Source organism: Liolophura sinensis, chromosome 1 (genome assembly GCF_032854445.1).
Source record: "Liolophura sinensis isolate JHLJ2023 chromosome 1, CUHK_Ljap_v2, whole genome shotgun sequence".
In the NCBI taxonomy this organism is placed as follows: Eukaryota; Metazoa; Mollusca; class Polyplacophora; order Chitonida; family Chitonidae; genus Liolophura; species Liolophura sinensis.
Window position 1 is genome coordinate 4621550 of NC_088295.1, and position 20363 is coordinate 4641912.

The 20363-nt window shown below is 38.3% G+C and overlaps 1 protein-coding gene across 2 annotated transcripts; it reads right to left on the reverse strand.

The window, feature by feature from the left end:
• Nucleotides 1–58: 58 nt before the first annotated feature.
• On the reverse strand, nt 59–19748 carry LOC135461538 (ADP-ribosylation factor-binding protein GGA1-like). 2 transcript variants are annotated; one of them, XM_064738679.1, is made up of 17 exons: nt 19708–19748; nt 18255–18415; nt 17508–17606; nt 17076–17234; nt 13567–13632; nt 12537–12617; nt 10535–10669; nt 9656–9740; nt 7754–7846; nt 7266–7337; nt 6192–6310; nt 5665–5740; nt 5088–5253; nt 4494–4753; nt 3909–4072; nt 3161–3271; nt 59–2279 (listed from the first exon to the last, which is right to left on the reverse strand). In XM_064738679.1, exons 1-17 carry the CDS (start codon nt 19745–19747, stop codon nt 2187–2189), a joined length of 1980 nt encoding a protein of 659 aa, XP_064594749.1. In that variant the 5' UTR covers nt 19748; the 3' UTR covers nt 59–2186. The 2 variants fall into 2 exon arrangements, with proteins under 2 accessions (XP_064594749.1, XP_064594748.1); XM_064738678.1 differs by having other exon boundaries at nt 7212–7337.
• Between the last annotated feature and the right edge of the window lie 615 nt (nt 19749–20363).

Consider the following 20363-nt stretch of genomic DNA (forward strand, 5'->3'; position numbering starts at 1 on the left):
GGTATTTAATTTAAGTATGACTATCAGGAATTTAACAGAATGAATAGTACACAATACAGTATTTACATCAACATTTATTACCAATCAGAACAGCACTACTGTACCTTTAATAACATTAGATTCTGTCAGTTATACATCCCTGTATATTTACAGCTACGTACACAGATCATCAAGAATTATGACTACTTTCAACTTCTCTCTAATCAGGTATAAATACCTATTTTACAGTAGAACTGTACAGAAGAAGACTTTATCACTGTCTCAGTTTATTATTTAAGTATACTGTGTGACAAGAATGTGGAGCAGTATGACATTTCTCCTTTCAGCAAATGAGTATCATAGAATCATACGGGGGAAGGAAACCTCTGGGCAATACATAGTACACATACTGAAATACAGGTACATGTGGGATAGGATTTCAGGCCTCCAGATTACAGGCCGTTCCCTGGACAAGTCTGATATCTACGCTAAGGTAGTCGTCTTCATGGCCCGAAGGTCACATAGTTGTGGGTAAATGCAGCAGGAGAGATGGTGGTCTTACATGTACTTGTAGCTCCATGCATTACATGTGTCAGCGTACATCTGAGACACTGAGAACCATGGAGGTACATGTACTGTCGTCACCTGATGGACAAGGTGTGACAAATACACTGAATGATCAGTGACCGGTATGGAGGTACATGTACTGTCGTCACCTGATGGACAAGGTGTGACAAATACACTGAATGATCAGTGACCGGTATGGAGGTACATGTACTGTCGTCACCTGACGGACAGGTGTGACAAATACACTGAATGATCAGTGACCAGTATGGAGGTACATGTACTGTCGTCACCTGAAGGACAGGTGTGACAAATACACTAAATGATCAGTGACCAGTATGGAAGTACACGTACTGTCGTCACCCGACGGACAGGGGTGACAAATTCACTGAATGATCAGTGAGTAGTTACGGAGGTACCGTGGATGTAGATATACTGTCGTCACCCGATGGACAGGTGTAACAAATACATTAAATGATCAATGACCAGTTACCCAGAGGTACAGATATACACATATAATCGTGTCACTAACAGAGATTCGCCGAATGTGTATAAATACAGGGCTATTTACCACAGGCACAAAATTAGGTGTTTGTTAAACATTGACAGTATATGGCAATATTAGGGGTCAGTAAGCAGACAAAGCTTTCCAAGTGACCGGGTGAGGAATTTATCCCACTGAAGAACATAACTACATATTGTCAGCATGCCTCTGAATGTTATCAGATTGTACACCACACAGCTCCTTTTCACCATCCCTCCACATTCACGGCTTCATCAAGCATCCTGTTCCACTTTGAGTATTGATTGTGCCAAAAATTAGCCCCACTGTGCCAAAACCAAGCCAACAAATAACTCCCATAACAACTGGTCAGGAGCTATCACTTAGAGCATTTTCTAATTCATTTGGTTTAAATAGATTAGTGGAAGAAAATAATGGGAGAACAAAAAAAATGCCCCACACTCACAAAGCAACGAGGCAACATCCATACTGTATCAATCTCTCTTACACTCGTATAAAAAGAATTGACAGCTAGCTTATTACATCTCACACAAGCACTAGAATATGCCCACAGTCCATGATAAGTTCAAACCTTGTTCTCCCATGTTTCCACAATGTATTCACGTTCACAAACCATGGTCTCCGAGCGTGAAACAAACTATTTGTCATTGTTCAAACATTCTAAAATCTTATGTTTGCTCAGCAAGGTCTTGTCACTGTATACACATCATGCTGATGTTTGTACAAAAAAGCCTTTCAATCACACATCATTGCCATCATGTTCCCATTACAAATACTTGTAATTGTACAGACCATATGTTCACAGTTTTTGTCCTTGTTCAAAGATTCCAAACGTAACATTCACCCAGTATGGTTCATACAATGAAGTCTTATCATTCACACATTGTGGTGATGAAATGATGTTAATACCAGAAAACCTTGCCGTTCATACATCACAGCAATGACAACGATGTTTGTCCCCTTCCCACATGAAACAAGAAAGTATTGTCCCTGTTCACACATGAAACAAAAAGGTCTTGTCACTGTTCACATATCACGTTGATGAGATGAGTAATCCATCAAGCTCAGGCCTTCCATCAAGCTCAGGCCTTCCATCACAGATGCTCTAGTAAATATCTGTTCACAGAGTTGGGAAATTTTCTACATCACCTATATCTGATAGATTCTCATCATTCTGAGAATAGGTCAGCTTGAATTTTAATCGCACTTTTTCCTGTTAACAATAAAACAAGAAGCAAGTTGTTAGGGTAAAAATAAAGGCTGTCAAATTTCTAACTAGTTCTTAAACTTTGAGTTTACTAACATTCAGCTGTTTGTTTGCGGTTGGGCATTGTCTTCAACATTTTTACAGCCACATCAAGATGGTGATGTCTTGTAGCAGGTTCAAAGGCAAATACATTTCCATGTACACGTATAGTGCTGTCTTCCTGAAATGTCATGTGAAAAACACCAGAAAAACAGCAGTCACAGTTACAATGTTGCACAATCCTGCCAATCACATACTGAGAGACAACAAACAATTTTACCTTAATTATTTCAGAGGATGGGCTTAAACAGATGCAATGGCCACGTTTTTGTTTTCTGATGTGCGTGGTTACTGTATGAATCAACTTTTAATGGGGAATTCTTACAAATTCTAACATTGCATTGCGTGTACACCCCCCATACCCCCCCACCCCCGAGTCATATTGTTAGAGGGGCCATGTCAGTATAAACAGCTTCCATCTCGGGTTATTGAAATATCTCAAGCCTGATTGGTTAAGTAACATGGCAGCACTTTCAATTTCCTAGATGTGGACAATGGTCTTATTATCTTGATTACGCAACATCATGAAAATAAACAATAAAAAAAGAGTTGGATTTTAAACTTCATGTTTAATACTTTATCGATGCATGTATACATTTGGTCTGGTGTTGTCTTTTCTTTTAAATACAGCTGCACAATATGCATTCGCACAATGGAGACTGAGGAATTTCTATGCAGGTTTTTCTTACCAGTATTTTTAATCATCCAGTTTTGTACTTGTAACAATGAATATTAAGGCTTTATAATAAATGTGAGTATAGGTACATGCACCTTGTGGGAGACCTTACCTTTTGTGGGTTGGCTAACAGCATGACTTGTGTGATGGCTGCAGGCGGGAGAATGGGGTTGTATGCTGGGAGGTCCGTGGCTGAGGGGGGCTGCAGCTTCACCTTCATCGTCTGTAACAACAAATCATGCCACTACATTTTCTTTGTTTGCTTGAGGTAAATGTCGCTTCAAAGTTACTAGCATTAGATTAGAATCAATACATTTACTTATTTATTTGATTGGTGTTTTACGCCATACTCAAGAAAATTTCACTTATATGACGGCGACCAACATTACTGTGGAAAGAAACCAGGCCGAGTCCGGAGGGAAACCCACTACCATATGCAGGTTGCTGCCAGACCTTCCCATGTATATCTTGAGAGGAAGCCAGCATGAGCTAGACTTAAACTCACAACGACCACATTGGTGGGAGTCAATTTTGATGGGGCTTGCTGTCTTACCTTGGGCACAACTGCCTGGAAGGTTTCAGTTTTGATGGGGCTTGCTGTCTTACCTTGGGTGCAGCTGCCTGGAATGCCAATGTTTTGATGGGGCTTGCTGTCTTACCTTTGGTACAGCTACCTGGAAGGTCAATGTTTTGATGGGGCTTGCTGTCTAGCTGTCTGGAAGGTTAGAAGTCATATTTGGCTTGCTGTCTTATTTTTTGGCACACCTGCCTCCAAGGCCAATGTTTTTATGGGGCTTGCTGCCTTACCTTGGGGACAGTTGCCTGGAAGGTCAATGTTTTGATAGGACTTGCTGTCTTACCTTAGGCACAGCTGCCTGGAAGGTCAATGTTTTGATGGGGCTTGCTGCCGTGCTCATGACAGACACAACTACAACAGTCACATCCTCACGCGGACGACCTTTTGCAAAGTGAAACACTATTTTTATGCCATTTTTATCATATGCATTTAGAGAGGGGACCTCACCTGAAAATAAAATGGATATACATGTAGAAAACAAATACAATATTGCAATCGTTTCACTGTTATAACCAAGTTCTTGAATAACAAAAAAAAAAGAAAGAAAAATAGAACAATTTCCTACCAGAAACAAATGAAAATATTTAAGTTTAAGAATTTCATAGTTTACAACTGAAGACAGTTTAATCTCATCTGTCTCTATGAACATTACCAGATTAAAACCCACGAGTGTATCACATTCACAATACTTAACATTTCAACACAATTTAACATCAATCTAAATAACCTTTATACCCAAAACAAAACAAACAACTTAAAACAAGATCTCACTTTGCCTGTCTTCACTTAACAAATGACAATAGTTGACTCGTGCTAAACAGTGTATACAACCCACATACAAAGCTGTAGCTGATCAGTGTGAACTCACTTGGTTGTATGGTTTCTAGAGGCACCATGATGTCGGTTAATGGAGCCACCTCTGGTCTTGAGTTTACTGTGTGACTAGGACTGCCTGATGTGGCGTTTGTTTGCTGGAATGGTAAAGGGGCTGGGGCTGGGGCAGAAGGGTTGTGACCCATGGGGTTTGTCGGCTGAGCAGCTAATGGCACTCCCCATGGTGATGCCTGCTGGGGCTGCCCCTGAGATTTTGCTTGGATCTGATTTAGTGTTAACTTCTGCGGGGCGGGGCTGAAACAAGGGTAAAACTTATTGTTGTGGAGCACCCACATACAGTCAGTTGAAAAGGTTCCTAACTGACAGATGTATTCGTATCGAATTTTATGAATTATTCAATTTAGACCACATGACACACTATAACAAATCCCAAATCAAAAGACACGAGCCTAACATTTAAACACCAGAAAATCTGACATGCACAGGTATTTCTAAGTTTCAAATCAATCAGCTCTTACCGATTTAAAGGACTTCAGTTAGTCTACTAACTATATATAACCATATATACTCCATTTCAAAACTCCATTAAATCATTTCAAATCTTGTAAACCGTGGGAGTAATAATTACCAAGAGATTATGGGTGGTTCTTTGGGAAGGTTCTGCTGCAAGAGAGCCTGCCCTAAAACATCCAGGTCTTCCATGGGTCTCCTCTGCAGAGGAGCTGCTGCTGCAGCCCCCAGGGTGGAACCAGGCTGGGGTAATACTGAGGGAACAGCTGCCTGGCTGAACAAGCCTAGAACAGAGAACAACTGGTGTGAGTACTAGGGGAATAGTACAATGAGATAATACTCATACTCTACTCTAGTCATACAAGTTGGCATAGTACTGCCTCACTGAACATGACATCCAACCGCATCACCCGAGACATGACATCCTGCCCAGTCACAGCACCATGACAACACACTGATCCATCTGGGTTCCAAGCTGTACGAGCTGAGCATTAAGCAACATGTTTGGTGGGGTCTATGGCATACCTCATTTGTGAACTAAAGAAAATTGATCTACCATATACATGTATGTCACAAAAGGTGTCCCCTGTCTCAGTATGGCATCTACATGTACAGACTAGACATGAAGCTAGTAGTGATGAAAACAATATTGTTTTATAAGAAAAATATTGCTGGGGGTAACCTGTCACACATACCAGCACTGATCTGCGGATGGTGGGAGAATGGACCAGGAACCTGAGGTGCCATACCTCCTTGGGCCATAGACTGGCTCTGTAACAACAACAACATGCTGGCTCAAATCATTAGTCCACTCTTATAAACGATGCGGTTCAAAAATCAGTGAATACACAGAGGGAATGTTCTTGTGCATATTTGTCTCAATATTTATGATGAACTTTGTCTGAACTCATTTAGGATTCAGAGGAACATAACAAAATTTTCTCATATATGTACATATATATATTAAAATAATTTTTCATGCCTGAAAGATTATCCCATTTTTAAGAACACTTGTGAAACCACACATACAATATATTCAAGACAACAATGTCTTCCACTATAAGTTACATCATACAAAATACATCAAATATTGCACATGAAAGGTTTTTTAATACTTTTAGTTTATTTCATGTATCTTTTTATTTACTTGGGTCTACTGACAAATATCTTGTCATTCATACAAGTATAATTTAACTGACTCTATCATCTATGTTATACGTACACCTTGTGCTGGGCCGGGCATTCCTCCCCCGAACAAATCTGACAACTCTGTCAGAGTGTTTTTCTGGTTGTTCGTTGTTACTGGTGCACTAGCAGAGGCCCCAGAGGTACTATCTAAACCTGCAACATCAAACACAGTACACTATCATGTACACTTACAAATATCAGACATGTAAGAAAGGAGATCTGGAGATCAGGTAACATTTATATCTGATAGAAGAGTTACAATCTGACATTTTATCAACAATATTCTGACAAACAAAACACATGATAACTGTTAAAATAATTGTAAAATTTTTAAAAATTCAATTTTTACAAGTGGAATGAGGAATATTAGTGTTTTCTTTGCCTATAAACATACATGCAGTAGTGTCTGTCAGCAGTGCTGATACATGTATCAGTGGAAAGGTTACACACACAACTGATATGAACTCGTCAGGTTATCAGTATTAATATGTGAGTATAAACTGGAGTAGCATACAGTTAACAGTTTGGACACAAAAGTGATTTCAAACTTTTCCACTAACATACATTACGATATTTCATGGTAAGGAAAATCGGATGGTTCCACTTCTGATGGGCAAATGGTAGAGATTTTGGGGGACCAGGAAAACACATGAAATCATAATAAAAGGGATATAAAGGACAGTAAAGGGCAGAAATTTGAGGCTGTATTTGTTCGGAAAGAAACAAAACTGCTACAGTACGCACATATTCAACACTGATCATGTTAATACTGTAGGCAGAAAGGAAAGATGAAAACATACCAAGAGTGAGTGCAACAACAACATGCAATTTGCAGGTGCCCATTCCAACACAACGGCAGCCATTACCCCATTACCACGTGCGGAAAGAAAATGTATACATGTAAATCTTCAGGACATAAAACAATGTAGATGGATTAGTACATAACAGAGCAAATTAGCACAAAACAGAGCAATGATAGTCAAACAGTTGATTGGTGTACAGAACATGTATGATTCCCCAGCAGTGTATGGTGCTAAGGGGCTGGGGGACCTACCCATTGCAGTCAGCTGTTGACTCAAGATGGCACTACTAGTATCACTCATGTTACCTTCTGATTGGTTAGATTTTCTGGGAGATGAGGGGTCAAAGGTAAGGTCCAGCAAAGTGTCAGCTGCTGAATCTGCTCAGATTAAAATCACCATTACAAAACAAATTACTAAAATGCAGAATTGTTCATTACAGCCATGTATATACCTTTCAGCTGACAAACTATAGGTGCTCTTTAGCAGGCTTTAGCATATGACAGTAACCTTGCCATACTAAAAGAACACCAATACCACACCACTGATCTCAGAAAAGGTTGACATGTCCATTTGCAGGGATGATCTAAGAAACTAAACCAAATCAAACTTCACTGTGACAATGCTGGCTTCAGAGGCTCCGAGATATTTTATGTTTACATGTATTAAAGTGTTTAGAAGCTTAGAGTCTGAGTATGGCAGATGTAACATGTTACATGGAAAGTTCCCATAGACAAACCATAATTAGCTGCTAGCAGACCTGCATGTGGAGAGAACATGTGGACGTGCCTCATACCATTAGCTCCATTCTCAGCGGGAAGTCCTTCAACCTGACGCTTGTACTGGCCCATCACCTTCATCACATTGTCATTAGACTTCAATATATCACCTGAACAAATGCAAAATTTATTTTTGTATTTCAGTAATAAACAAGAATTAAAAAAAAAAACATATATCTTTGAAATAAAAATCTAATTTGATAGACAGAACAAAATGGCCACAGTGAAGGCTCCTTGTGAAGAAATGACAAGGTAAGCAATGTATTTTTACCATATATAGTGTACTATATCATTTATAGTGTACATCATACATTGGCTTATTTCATTTGTAAAACACTTAGTGGGCGAATCTTATGGAAACTACAGCTCTCATACAAAAAGTGTTTCATTGAAAAGTGATAATTCATTATTTTGTGCATTGTAACATAAGAAATCCATTTTCAGTTTATTAATTTTAATAAACTCTACTCCGACCAGATATACTTGTAAGTTTTTATGTTAACTGGGAGACAACATACTGAAATGATGGCTTCAAACTCCATTCACCTGAGCTATTTTCTCATCATTTCCAGATTTCCAGAATGTAAAGGTCTTGTAAATATTTTTGTGTTTAGTTGTGAGCTTTATTTTTGTTTGTATATTATTTATTGTAATGAAAGTCTGTGTGTCGCTTATCATGATACCATTGAAGTTTTTGACACGCAACACATTTTGACAAGAAGAGCACGGGTGATGCATAATTCATCTCTAAATTTTCCTGTCCAAGAATCACACAACTTAAATTGTCATGAAGAAATAATGAGCCCTACAAAATGGTACATTTATGTAGAATCATGTGGTCACATTAAATACAGCTGTAATTTGGCTTATCAGCTAATCTGGATTGAAATAAACTGAACATGTTGTTGTTGTTTGCGTAGTAAACTCACTGTGAAGCAATCTGTGTTATCTGTAGACCCCTGTACATATGCATATGGGTAACAAGACTTTTTAGAACTGTGTTGTTTGTCATATCAGAAGTCTTTTTTGTGTAAGTTTTACAGCTATAAGGCTCGTTCTATCATACACATAGGTATTAAGAGTGCAATTGCATTCGCTCATATGTATGTAATGCATGTACATCGAGAACAACATTCCAGGAAGAGTTGTGTCCCTTTAAACGTATACCGACTAATGCATATGATTTGGTTTCTGATTTTGTTTGTTTTAATCTTGCAGTCAGTCTTCCATTCCTATCACCAAGATAATTTCCAGCCAGATAGTTGTCACAAGTAAAGTACCGACATCATGTCTCAAACCGCTCACACCCAGTTGTACAATAAAAGAGGATATAAATAGACCCTGATTATGATAGGAGAACATCTTAATATGATGTCTGTTAAAAGGAAATAATAAAAGACGAATAATGACTTAAAACAAACGGACTTTGTCTTATTGAATTAAAACTCCAAGAAGGCACACAAAATGAAAGTAGCTAAATACTTGAACATAATTAGAGGTTCTGTGTAACACAACAATTTTTAAAATTAAATGTTTTTGTTGTAAAAGAAAATGGAAAGCTCTTGACTTTGTCCAAATGTACGAGAATAACAGCACTATTCAGCTTAAGATCTGGCTGAAGATCTACTTACTGATTCCACCACTAATTCAGCTTAAGATCTGGCTGAAGATCTACTTACTGATTCCACCACTAATTCAGCTTAAGATCTGGCTGAAGATTTATTTACTGATTCCACCACTAATTCAGCTTAAGATCTGGCTGAAGATTTATTTACTGATTCCACCACTAATTCAGCTTAAGATCTGGCTGAAGATCTACTTACTGATTCCACCACTAATTCAGCTTAAGATCTGGCTGAAGATTTATTTACTGATTCCACCACTAATTCAGCTTAAGATCTGGCTGAAGATCTACTTACTGATTCCACCACTATCCTTTTCATCTGCATCACTCGCCAAACGAAATAAATTTGGTCTGTGTTTCTCCAGAGTATCGTAAAGTTCCTGACAAAAAGAATAAGATAAAGAAAATGAGAAGAATCCTCCGCAAAATATCTGAGATGGTAACTTCCATCAAGGTCAGAGGACAAATATCTGAGATGGTAACTTTCATCAAGGTCAGAGGACAAATATCTGAGATGGTAACTTCCATCAAAGTAAGAGGACAAATATCTGAGATGGCAACTTCCATCAAGGTCAGAGAACAAATATCTGAGATGGTAACTTCGATCAAGGTCAGAGGACAAATATCTGAGACGGCAACTTCCATCAAGGTCAGAGAACAAATATCTGAGATGGTAACTTCCATCAAAGTAAGAGGACAAATATCTGAGACGGCAACTTCCATCAAGGTCAGAGAACAAATATCTGAGATGGTAGCTTCCATCAAAGTAAGAGGACAAATATCTGAGATGGCAACTTCGATCAAGGTCAGAGAACAAATATCTGAGATGGCAACTTCCATCAAGGTCAGAGGACAAATACCTCAGATGGCAATTTCCATCAAGGCCATTTCTTGGATGGGAACTTCTATCAATTTGAGGTCAGAAGTGTGCAGGTGAACTGTACATGGCATAGAACTGGCATCAAACGCTTTAGATCTAATGTCGGCAGAACACCAACTTGTGGTGCCTACAACAACCATGGGTACAGACATTGTTGTTAGAACAACTCACTAGCTATGCACCTGTTGGTTTTTACTATAATCAACATTTTGGCAGCCTTGTGCTCTTGTGAACATCCCCTCAGTTTGATAATACATACTTTAGTCAACATCTGGTAGCCTACCAGATACCAACCTTCATCATATCCTTGTCTGATTGAGATGTCTCAGCATTATACACCTTCAGCATGTCTTCTAACACCTTCACGTTGTTATTTATTGTTTCTAACTCGTTGATTCTCTTTGCGGCTTTTTCCATTTTCTCTGCATCCTGAAAAGGAAAAGAACCCTGGTCAGCTTAACATGTCACACATTCACAGGACCAACATTCCCAAAGTGAACAACAGTGGTCTGATTCATACAGCCCACATTCCCAAGTGAACAACACCGGTCAGAAAAACGTGTCACACATTCACACAACCAACATTTCCAATGTGAACAACCCTGCTCTGATTATCATGTCACACATTCATACGACCAACATTCCCAAGATGAAAACACTGTTCTGATTCATACAGCCCACATTCCCAAGATGAACAACACTGGTCAGATAAACATGTCACATATTCATACAACCAACATTTCCAAGATGAAAAACCCTGCTCTGATTATCATGTCACACATTCATACGACCAACATTTCCAAGGTGAACAACAGTGGTCTGACTCATACAGCCCACATTCCCAAGATGAACAACAATGGTCAGATAAACAAGTCACACATTCACATAACCAACATTCAGTGGTCTGATTCATACAGCTCACATTCCCAAGTGAACAACACTGGTCAGACAAACATGTCACACATTCACACAACCAACATTTCCAATGTGAACAACCCTGCTCTGATTATCATGTCACACATTCATACGACCAACATTCCCAAGATGAAAACACTGATCTGATTCATACAGCCCACATTCCCAAGATGAACAACACTGGTCAGATAAACATGTCACATATTCATACAACCAACATTTCCAAGATGAAAAACCCTGCTCTGATTATCATGTCACACATTCATACGACCAACATTTCCAAGGTGAACAACAGTGGTCTGACTCATACAGCCCACATTCCCAAAGTGAACAGCACTGGTCAGATAAACAAGTCACACATTCACATAACCAACATTCAGTGGTCTGATTCATACAGCTCACATTCCCAAGTGAACAACACTGGTCAGATAAACATGTCACACATTCATACCACCCACATTCCCAAAGTGAACAATCTCCTGGTCTGATTACCATGTCCCACATTCATACAACCAACATTCCCAAGGTGAACAACTGGTCTGATTCATACAACCCACATTCCCAAGGTGAACAACACTGAATAAAATAAACATGTCACACATTCATACAGCCCACATTCTCAAGGTGAACAACCCTGGTCTGATTAACATGTCGCACATTCATACAACCTACATTCATACAACCTACATTCATACAACGCACATTCCCAAGGTGAACAACACTGGTCTGATTCATGCAACCCACATTCCCAAGGTGAACAATACTGGTCAGATAAACATGTCACACATTCATACAACCCACATTCCCAAGGTAAACAACAATGGTCTGATTCATACAACCCACACTCCCAAGGTGAACAACACTGGTCGGATAAACATGTCACACATTTATACAGACAACATTCCCAAGGTGACAACATCGGTCAGATTAACATGTCCCACATTTATACAACCAACATTCCCAAGGTGAATAACCCTGATCTGATTATCAAATCACACATTCACACGACTAACAATCCCAAAGTGAACAACACTGATCAGATTAACAAGTCACACATTTATACAACCAACACTCCCAACATGAACAACCCTGATGTGATTAACATGTCACACATTCATACAACCAACATTCCCAAGGTGAACAACACTGGTCTGATTAACATGTCACACTTTCATACAACCAACATATCCTAGACCAGAACCTCTTTGAACAGCCTGTAATAAAATGCTATATTTGTAGAACGGAGGTGTGTACATGTATCAGAGTTTCTGTTTAATGTGCAGAGATGTATTCATCAGATCAAATCACAGCTGACCATCACAGGAAGTTCTACACCAATACATATATGCACTAAGGGAATGGAAATGGGGGGTACAGTTACCTGTTTCACCATGTTTTTTATTAGCCTGTTTGCTGCTTGCAAGTCTTCAGGGTGCTTACTCTTCAACAGCCTGGCCAGCAACTGCCAACAAGTCAAAAACAATCTGGGTTAATATCAACAAACACAAAATGCAGTGAAGAAGAAATGCACTGCCCCAGTTGGAATATATCTGACATATACATTTTACCAAGTTAAATATAGTCACCTATAACCAGATTTCCTCACACATGAGGTCTGTATTCCCTTTCATAACATTGCAAAACACACAGATCTCATGACCTTGACACGACACTGGTCGCCCCAAATGTGTCACTTCTGCAGGAGTAAACCTAAAAGCTTTATACTAAAAGATTTATTTACTTATTTGATTGGTGTTTTACACCGATCTCAAGAATATTTCACATATACGACGGCAGCCAGCATCATGGTGGGACGAAACCCACAACCATTCACAGGTTGCTGCCAGACCTGAAGGCAGCATGAGTTGGACTTGAACTCACAGCGACCGCATTGGTCAGAGGCTTCTGGGTTATTACGTTGCACAAGCGTTAACCAACTGAGCCACGGAGGCCATTACAGTAAAAGAGCGCACTTGTTTGGGGGGGGGGGGGGGGTGCTATATCTTCATTAATATTCATGAGTAACACAGAAGCTAGGTGCCAATGAAAACATATCTGCACGAAAGCTCACATTTTAGTTGAGAAATTTAGTGCGATATTCAGGATCAGACAGATCTACACATATTAAAGACTACATGTTTACATCACATTCTTCATAGATGAGATACTTTTGTGTGCCCAAAATCAAAGAAATGAGTGTACTAGCAGGCACTGGCACAGCTGATAAAACAACAATCTCTTATCGCCTACTGCCAATAGATTGTGCGGTCATTTCCACTGGCCAATCAAGATCTCAGCTATCTCTATATCACTGTATCTGGAAGGAACTTGTAGATCCAATTCCAATTGTAGATCCAGTGTAAGTGAGTGTCTTGCATAAACAGTCAGTGGAACAGGAAGAGTTGTCTCACCTTTGATTTTTCCTCATCCTCAAAAAGAGCATTCCTGGGCCTTGGGGGTGGAGGTGGATCTATTGTCTGAAACAGCCAACACTGTAATACTTACACATGGGAATATTCTGTTTATTTGTTGACTTCCAATGAGAGTATATCCAACAGAAAAAATCATGAGAGTATATCCAACCGAAAAAAATCATGAGAGTATATCCAACAGAAAAAATCAAGAAAAGCTCAACTGGACAACAGTACTTTTAAATTTGAAGATCAGGGTTGCAGAGATATAATAATGCAGGTCTAGGACAAACATTCCTTAATGTTAGTTTTGGAATTGTCACATGTGCATCTAAACATTTCAACACACATAGCAGAGACAGGGTGGAACAGATTACATGTACCCTCTCCTTAATTGCTTCCAAAACAGATAGAATACACTATACATACATGCTGCTATTCTTCAACCAGGGTTCATACAGGTATATGAAATGAAATTCAATGAGTTTCAAGGAGTTTTCCAGGAGTTTTTTGTGATTTTCAAGGCTAGTTTAAACATACCAAGGTGCAAATTATAGACTATATTTTAAGTCTGAATTATAGATGCTTTAATTTGCATGCATGTATATTGAATAGTACGCTTGCTTTTGCAAGAGATATCTGCCCTTCACTTCTGTAATGCGACACCTTCTCTGCCTTGGCTCAGTCAAAAAATGAACACCATATATCATTATGCAGGACTTCCTCTGGGTGAGTATTTTTTTAGCCAGTCACTTTAGCCACTCATCAGATTTTGTAGTAAACACTAATTTTCTTTAGCCATACTTCCTTAGCGGCCATGACTTTTGTAGGTCTCCTTCTGTAATTTGTTTTTATCTGCCTTGGTGTAGCTGCTAGAATCAGTTTGGTCTCTTCCAGCTATACCTGGAGTTTATGAAACGTTACATTTAGAACAACTGCCCTCAAAATAATAGACCAATGCTTGGCAGCATGTTTTTATTTAAAAAAAAAAAAATCAATCCTTTTTTTCAACCTATTTGTAAGATCCTAGTAAAATGTAATTTCCTCTATCAGAAAAATTTGTTAAAAAATTTGTAAATTCAGATATTTAAATGCAACAATATGATCAATACATTGGAGTAACACAGTCTGACAGGAGAAAACCAGGCAGCATACACATTTATATGACGGCACATATTCTGGAACATTTAATTTACTTCGGATCCAAAAAAAATAGTTTATTGAGTGGAAAAGTTTAAATTTTTCATGGGAGGTAACTTCATTTACAGGTGTAACTTTACCCTGATTTATTTCCATTGAATTTTTTTTTTTTTTTTTTTTACAATTGGCGCTGAAAGGCATCCCCCAAAATGCCATGATTCTCATTCGTTATATAACAAAAATGATTTCAAGTGTTATTTAATGTAAGTCAACTTGCAACAATGCTGAACCCCCTTTGTAGATTTCTGTCAAGTAATCGCTATATGACTGTGTTGTTGTTGTTTTGCTGAGATGAGGCCGTTTGAAATGAAAGTAAGTGGATTATTTTAATTAGAAAAATTGCGAAATCTGCTATAAACCCCAGAAAACTCCCATGGTAGATTTTGTAAAATTTTTGCATTTTTTCTTGAGTAAATAAATTTGTCGCCACAAACATTCGCATTTTTTCAAATTTTATCTCCATTTCAAAAAATTGTTCTAAATTTGCGACAATGGCAAGTGCCAGCGGAAGCCCTGATTATGGGAAAATTATCTGCGAGCCCCCAATATACAGACTGGGTGGTCTGCAGACAATATTTAAGTTCAGGACAAACTACAATTTTCAAGGAGTTTCCAGGAGTATTTGTCTTTCTTAAGGACTTTCAAGTATTTGTAAATGAAATTGTATTTTTCAAGCACTTTCAAGGAATTTCATGGACTGTTTGCACCCTGTCAACCTGTTTGCATGTTTGCAAGGTGTTTATTCAAGCATATTCTGAAAGCATTATTCTGTGTACACTGATAAAACTATACTTTCTGTGAAACCCTGAAACTGGCAACTCCACCCAATGTAATTTAATGCATCAATTGAACAGAAAAGATGCTCTTTCATATGTGAAAAGGTTGAGAAGTTAGAGTAGTACATTTGTACATGGCATGCAAAATGAGATTTTTACCATTCCATACATAAAACATGTTTGTACTGGCTTAAATTACATGTAACATTTATTTATTTATTTATTTATTTATTTATTTGATTGGTGTTTTACGCCGTACTTGAGAATATTTCACTTATACGACGGCGTATATAGTGGGTGGAAACCGGGCAGAGCCCGGGGGAAACCCACAACCGTCCGTAGGTTGCTGCCAGACCTTCCTACTTACGGCTGGAGAGGAAGCCAGCATGAGCTGGACTTGAACTCACAGCGACCGACATGTAACATAAAACAACAGACAATGAAACACATTCACACCCATAAACATCAGTCACACCCATAAACATCAGTCACATCCATAAACATCAGTCACATCCATAATTCAATTAAACTGCAGAATGAGGTGAATGATAACAAATCATCAGGAAGAAGTTTACGATCATTGTTGTGAAAGTACATGTGCATGCATTTTACTCTAAGAACATGTAAACAGACAGAGCAGTATTAACCTAGATTCCAAGTTCATGCCAGATTTAGGTGACCCAGCACATTGCTACCTTTGTAAGACAGATCTTCTCTATAAAAGTACTAAAACATTCCATTTACTACAAATGTAGCTAGTGCAAAGACAAACCCTCCCCAGTGTTGACATATGGTAGTACACTTTTACTCGGGTAAGACAAATCTTCTCTACAACTGTTGACAACATGTAAAACCTGGTGAGACAAATTTTCCCTATAAGCATTGACAAATCTCTGGTATTATAGGCATATTTCCTATAAAAGTGTAGACACACTAAACATGTACTACCGAGTACAGCAAACCTTCTCTATAAAAGTGTTGACACACTAGACATGTACACGTACTGCCTTGTATGTCAAATATTCACTATAAAAGTGATGACAGTAGACATGTACAAGCAGGAAAGAACAAGTGCTCAAAACAATAAGTTAATGAACATAACAGCATGCAAAACCAATAAAGATATATCCATTTATGCAAAGCTTTACCTGGAAGTACTGTGGCCCAAAGTGCAGAAAAGGGAACAAAAATAGTGCAAATGAAATTTAACGTTCTCAACAATCAATGCACTGACCTATAGTATCACACAACTACCATATTTTCATTCGGCACAATATATTAGCTTAATATTTCAATACTTGTTAACAGCCCATTTACTTTCAAGTACAACTATGTACCTTATCAAGAACTGGTAATCATACAACCACGTGACTTTTAACAAATTTTGTTGAGGTAGTAAATGAACTTAACATCTCAGACAGAGAGAGGCTTTGTTTCCTCAAGTGACAATCACATGTACCAACACCCAACTTTCCTGCACAGACTCACTTCAAGCCCCTCCCATTCTCACACCTACCCTGCGAGCCGCCATACCTTGTCTACATGTGTAGGGTCCACCTTGACAATTCCCTGGTTCTTCAACATCTGGTATGCCTCCAGTATCTTGGTTTCATGCGGCAAACCTTTTGTCCAGCTGTAAATTAATTCTATGCATCTCTTCTTCACCTTTTCTGTTGTTCGGTCAGCTAAATACTAAACATAGACAAATGATGTCAACTCTGTAAATGGTATAAAAGTATACATATCTTATCATAGTAAACATTTTCCAACACCATCATGTTTTATGTATTTCTTTATTTTTTGTGGGGTTGTAGGCCATTTATACAACAGTCATCTGTTTATAGTTTAAGAGTGAAGGAAATCAGGCGGAGGCTGCAGAAAAGCACTGCCCTTTGCCAAGAACCTTACCAACCAGCTGATTTAAAACAGCTGCTTACATACAGATATGTATAAACATTAACTTACCTTTGGTGATACAACTTTGATCATTTCATTTAGAAATCTGAACTTCCCAACTTCCTGATGAAATCTACGACCACAATTCTTCACACATGATTCTACTGTCTAAAACAGACACAGAAAAACTGTGAAAGCATGGGCAAAAATCTAGTCACTCACAGCACATCAAAGTTTGTAAAACAATGGACAACACCTACATAAAGAATATCAAAGGCTGAGCAGAAGCAGAAAACTGTCAAAAACCTGTTTAAAGTACATCATATCTAGCAATTCAGAACTGAAATAGGGAATCTTCTGATTGTTGCTATTTAAACAAGACAATTGAAGGATGTCTTTAGCTATGGCCATGTTTCATACTCAGATTATTTTCAGATATTTACATGAATGGACTGGAAGATCTTCGAGACCTTTCCTCTTCCCAGCCTATACACCCAGTCTTCACAAATAATCTACGAACACAGCAGTCCTGGATGCCCAGTACTCCCTGGCCAATGTTCCCTAGTGCAGATCACTCAGCTAGTGAGCGTGGCCTATTCTTACATTAGCTGGCCGATGCTCTACAGAACATATATGCTGTAAATGACCTAAATTGTCATTCACCACTAAGTTCCTCATTTGGTCTGATGAGGAGAGTTCTATTCAATTCACAGTTTGGGGTTTTCTGGAGGTAATGTAGAATGATATTCTACTGGAAATATGTTCAATTTTGCTGCAGAAATTTACATCATTAAACTCAAGTTAAAGGAGACTCACTGATAGGGCATACAGAGCCTCTCGCTCCTGAGGGGACTGGATTTTGTGAGCCAGTAAACGGATGGCTATCTGTGGTCCTTCCAGCTCTTTGTTGACCTGGTCACAGAAACTGATGATGAACTCCCAGTCTTCCTCCCGATTGGCAGGGTTTGTGGCTTTATCTGTCCCACAGAAAACAACAAACAGATAATCAACTATCACCCAGCTATTTCTACTCTACTAATGAATAGCTCACATATATGATGAAGGTCTGTGGCTGGAGGAAATACAATGGAGGCTGGTAAGGGGATATCAGCACCCTTCACCATGTGGAGTTAACTTATTGGTATCCCTTACAAAATACATGTACATCACTTGATCGCTATCTCATGTGTACTGCTCACCATTTGACCAGTAGGTTTAATACAGAATATTGAATACTATATATGTGTAGATCCATGTCTCTAGATACAAGTACCTGTAGCAGTGTAGATGTGCAGATCAAGTACATTTATAATGACCTGTTTGCCTTGATGGAGAACAAACATGTAGCCCAATGAATATTTTCTGGTCCCACCATTTACACTACTATTTTACAGTGCAATTGGCTGACCGAAAGCAAGTGCTTTAATAATATATGTGAGATATATTACCATTTTAAAGTGCAAATTCACAAAATGATGTGCGCATGCAACTATCAATTGCAAATGCATCACTGCGAATCTATGGGAGAAGCCCTGGAATACATGTATCTATTCTGGTTATTAAAAAGTTACATTACATTTGCTTCTGACAGTCAGTCTACTACTTCTGCAAGCTTAATGTCTATTATTTTAAACCGAATGCATTCCATCAGTTTTGTAATAAATTTGTAGTTCTCTACATTAAATGACTCTCCTCAAAATGAGTTATCCCTCACTTAGTCTATTGTCATATAATATGCATATTCTTCAGAAATCTTCGGTGTTACACCTGACTACTTTACTTTAATAGATACTTTTAGCAATCAGAACATAAAAATAGGTGGTAACTTTAAAGAGGGCAACGCAGATGTACTCCAGGTTGAAACTCATTCACTCTGACTCTGGTGTGCGAATTTTTCGGGTAGGGTGTTTTTAAAAAAAAAGCCGTTTATTTCATAAATGCGTTAATCGTATTAATTATTGCACATGATACGCATTTAACAAACTCATAGAGGCATACGACCACAAATTTTACAAGGGTTGAAACCAGTTAACCGGCTTTTGAAATGATACAGCTTCAGTTGAGATGAAGAATTGATCAGATCACTGATTGTCATGAAGTGTGGCGTGAAACCGGCAGCAAGTGTCAGTGATAGCGAAGTAAGATGTTTCTAAACTAGTCCATAACACATGGCGAACGGCATAGCCTTTGTTATGTCTTAGCTGTTATTTTAACGATGAATGATGAGTCAGCTACATACATACGGGAAGATATGAGTATTTTTACATACTTAGCAGAGATTCCAGGCTCTCCTCCCCAACGTCCGCCATTTTGGACACATATCACGAGATCAGACGAGCTCCGCACAGCGCTGTCAATCACGCTTCTTTAGGACTCAGCCATACCTGCGACGAAGAATAGGGAAATGTATTATAGTCTGTGTCAAATTCAAAATACACGATATTAATTATACTCTTTCAACAGTATTGAACGGCATGGGTGCAGTTATTATAAACATTGGCTAGTTTTATCTTAAGGAAAAAGTAAATAAATAGAATAAACCCCCCAAAAAATAAAATAAAAAGGCAAAACAAAAAAATTACAAGAGAAAGGGAAGACAAATAATTAAAATTAAAAAAAGCAAAATAAAATAAAGACAAAACCCGAATTCAAATAAATTGAAATGACAATTACAATACCCCCAATAGTAATACATGTAATATTAAAAATAAATTACAATATTTTAACAACTGCTTCTTTGTTGTTTCATAACGTCCTCTTCAGCAGCACAGGTACATGTATTTCCATTATGTGGTGACTATACTTGCAGCAGAACAGTCCTAGCGCTGTCAAGTGTCGAGTCGATCAGTTAGGCCTATTTACCAACCCCTACCCTTCACGTTCTGGAGCAAAAAAATTACATTAAGTTTCAAGCCTTATCCAGAC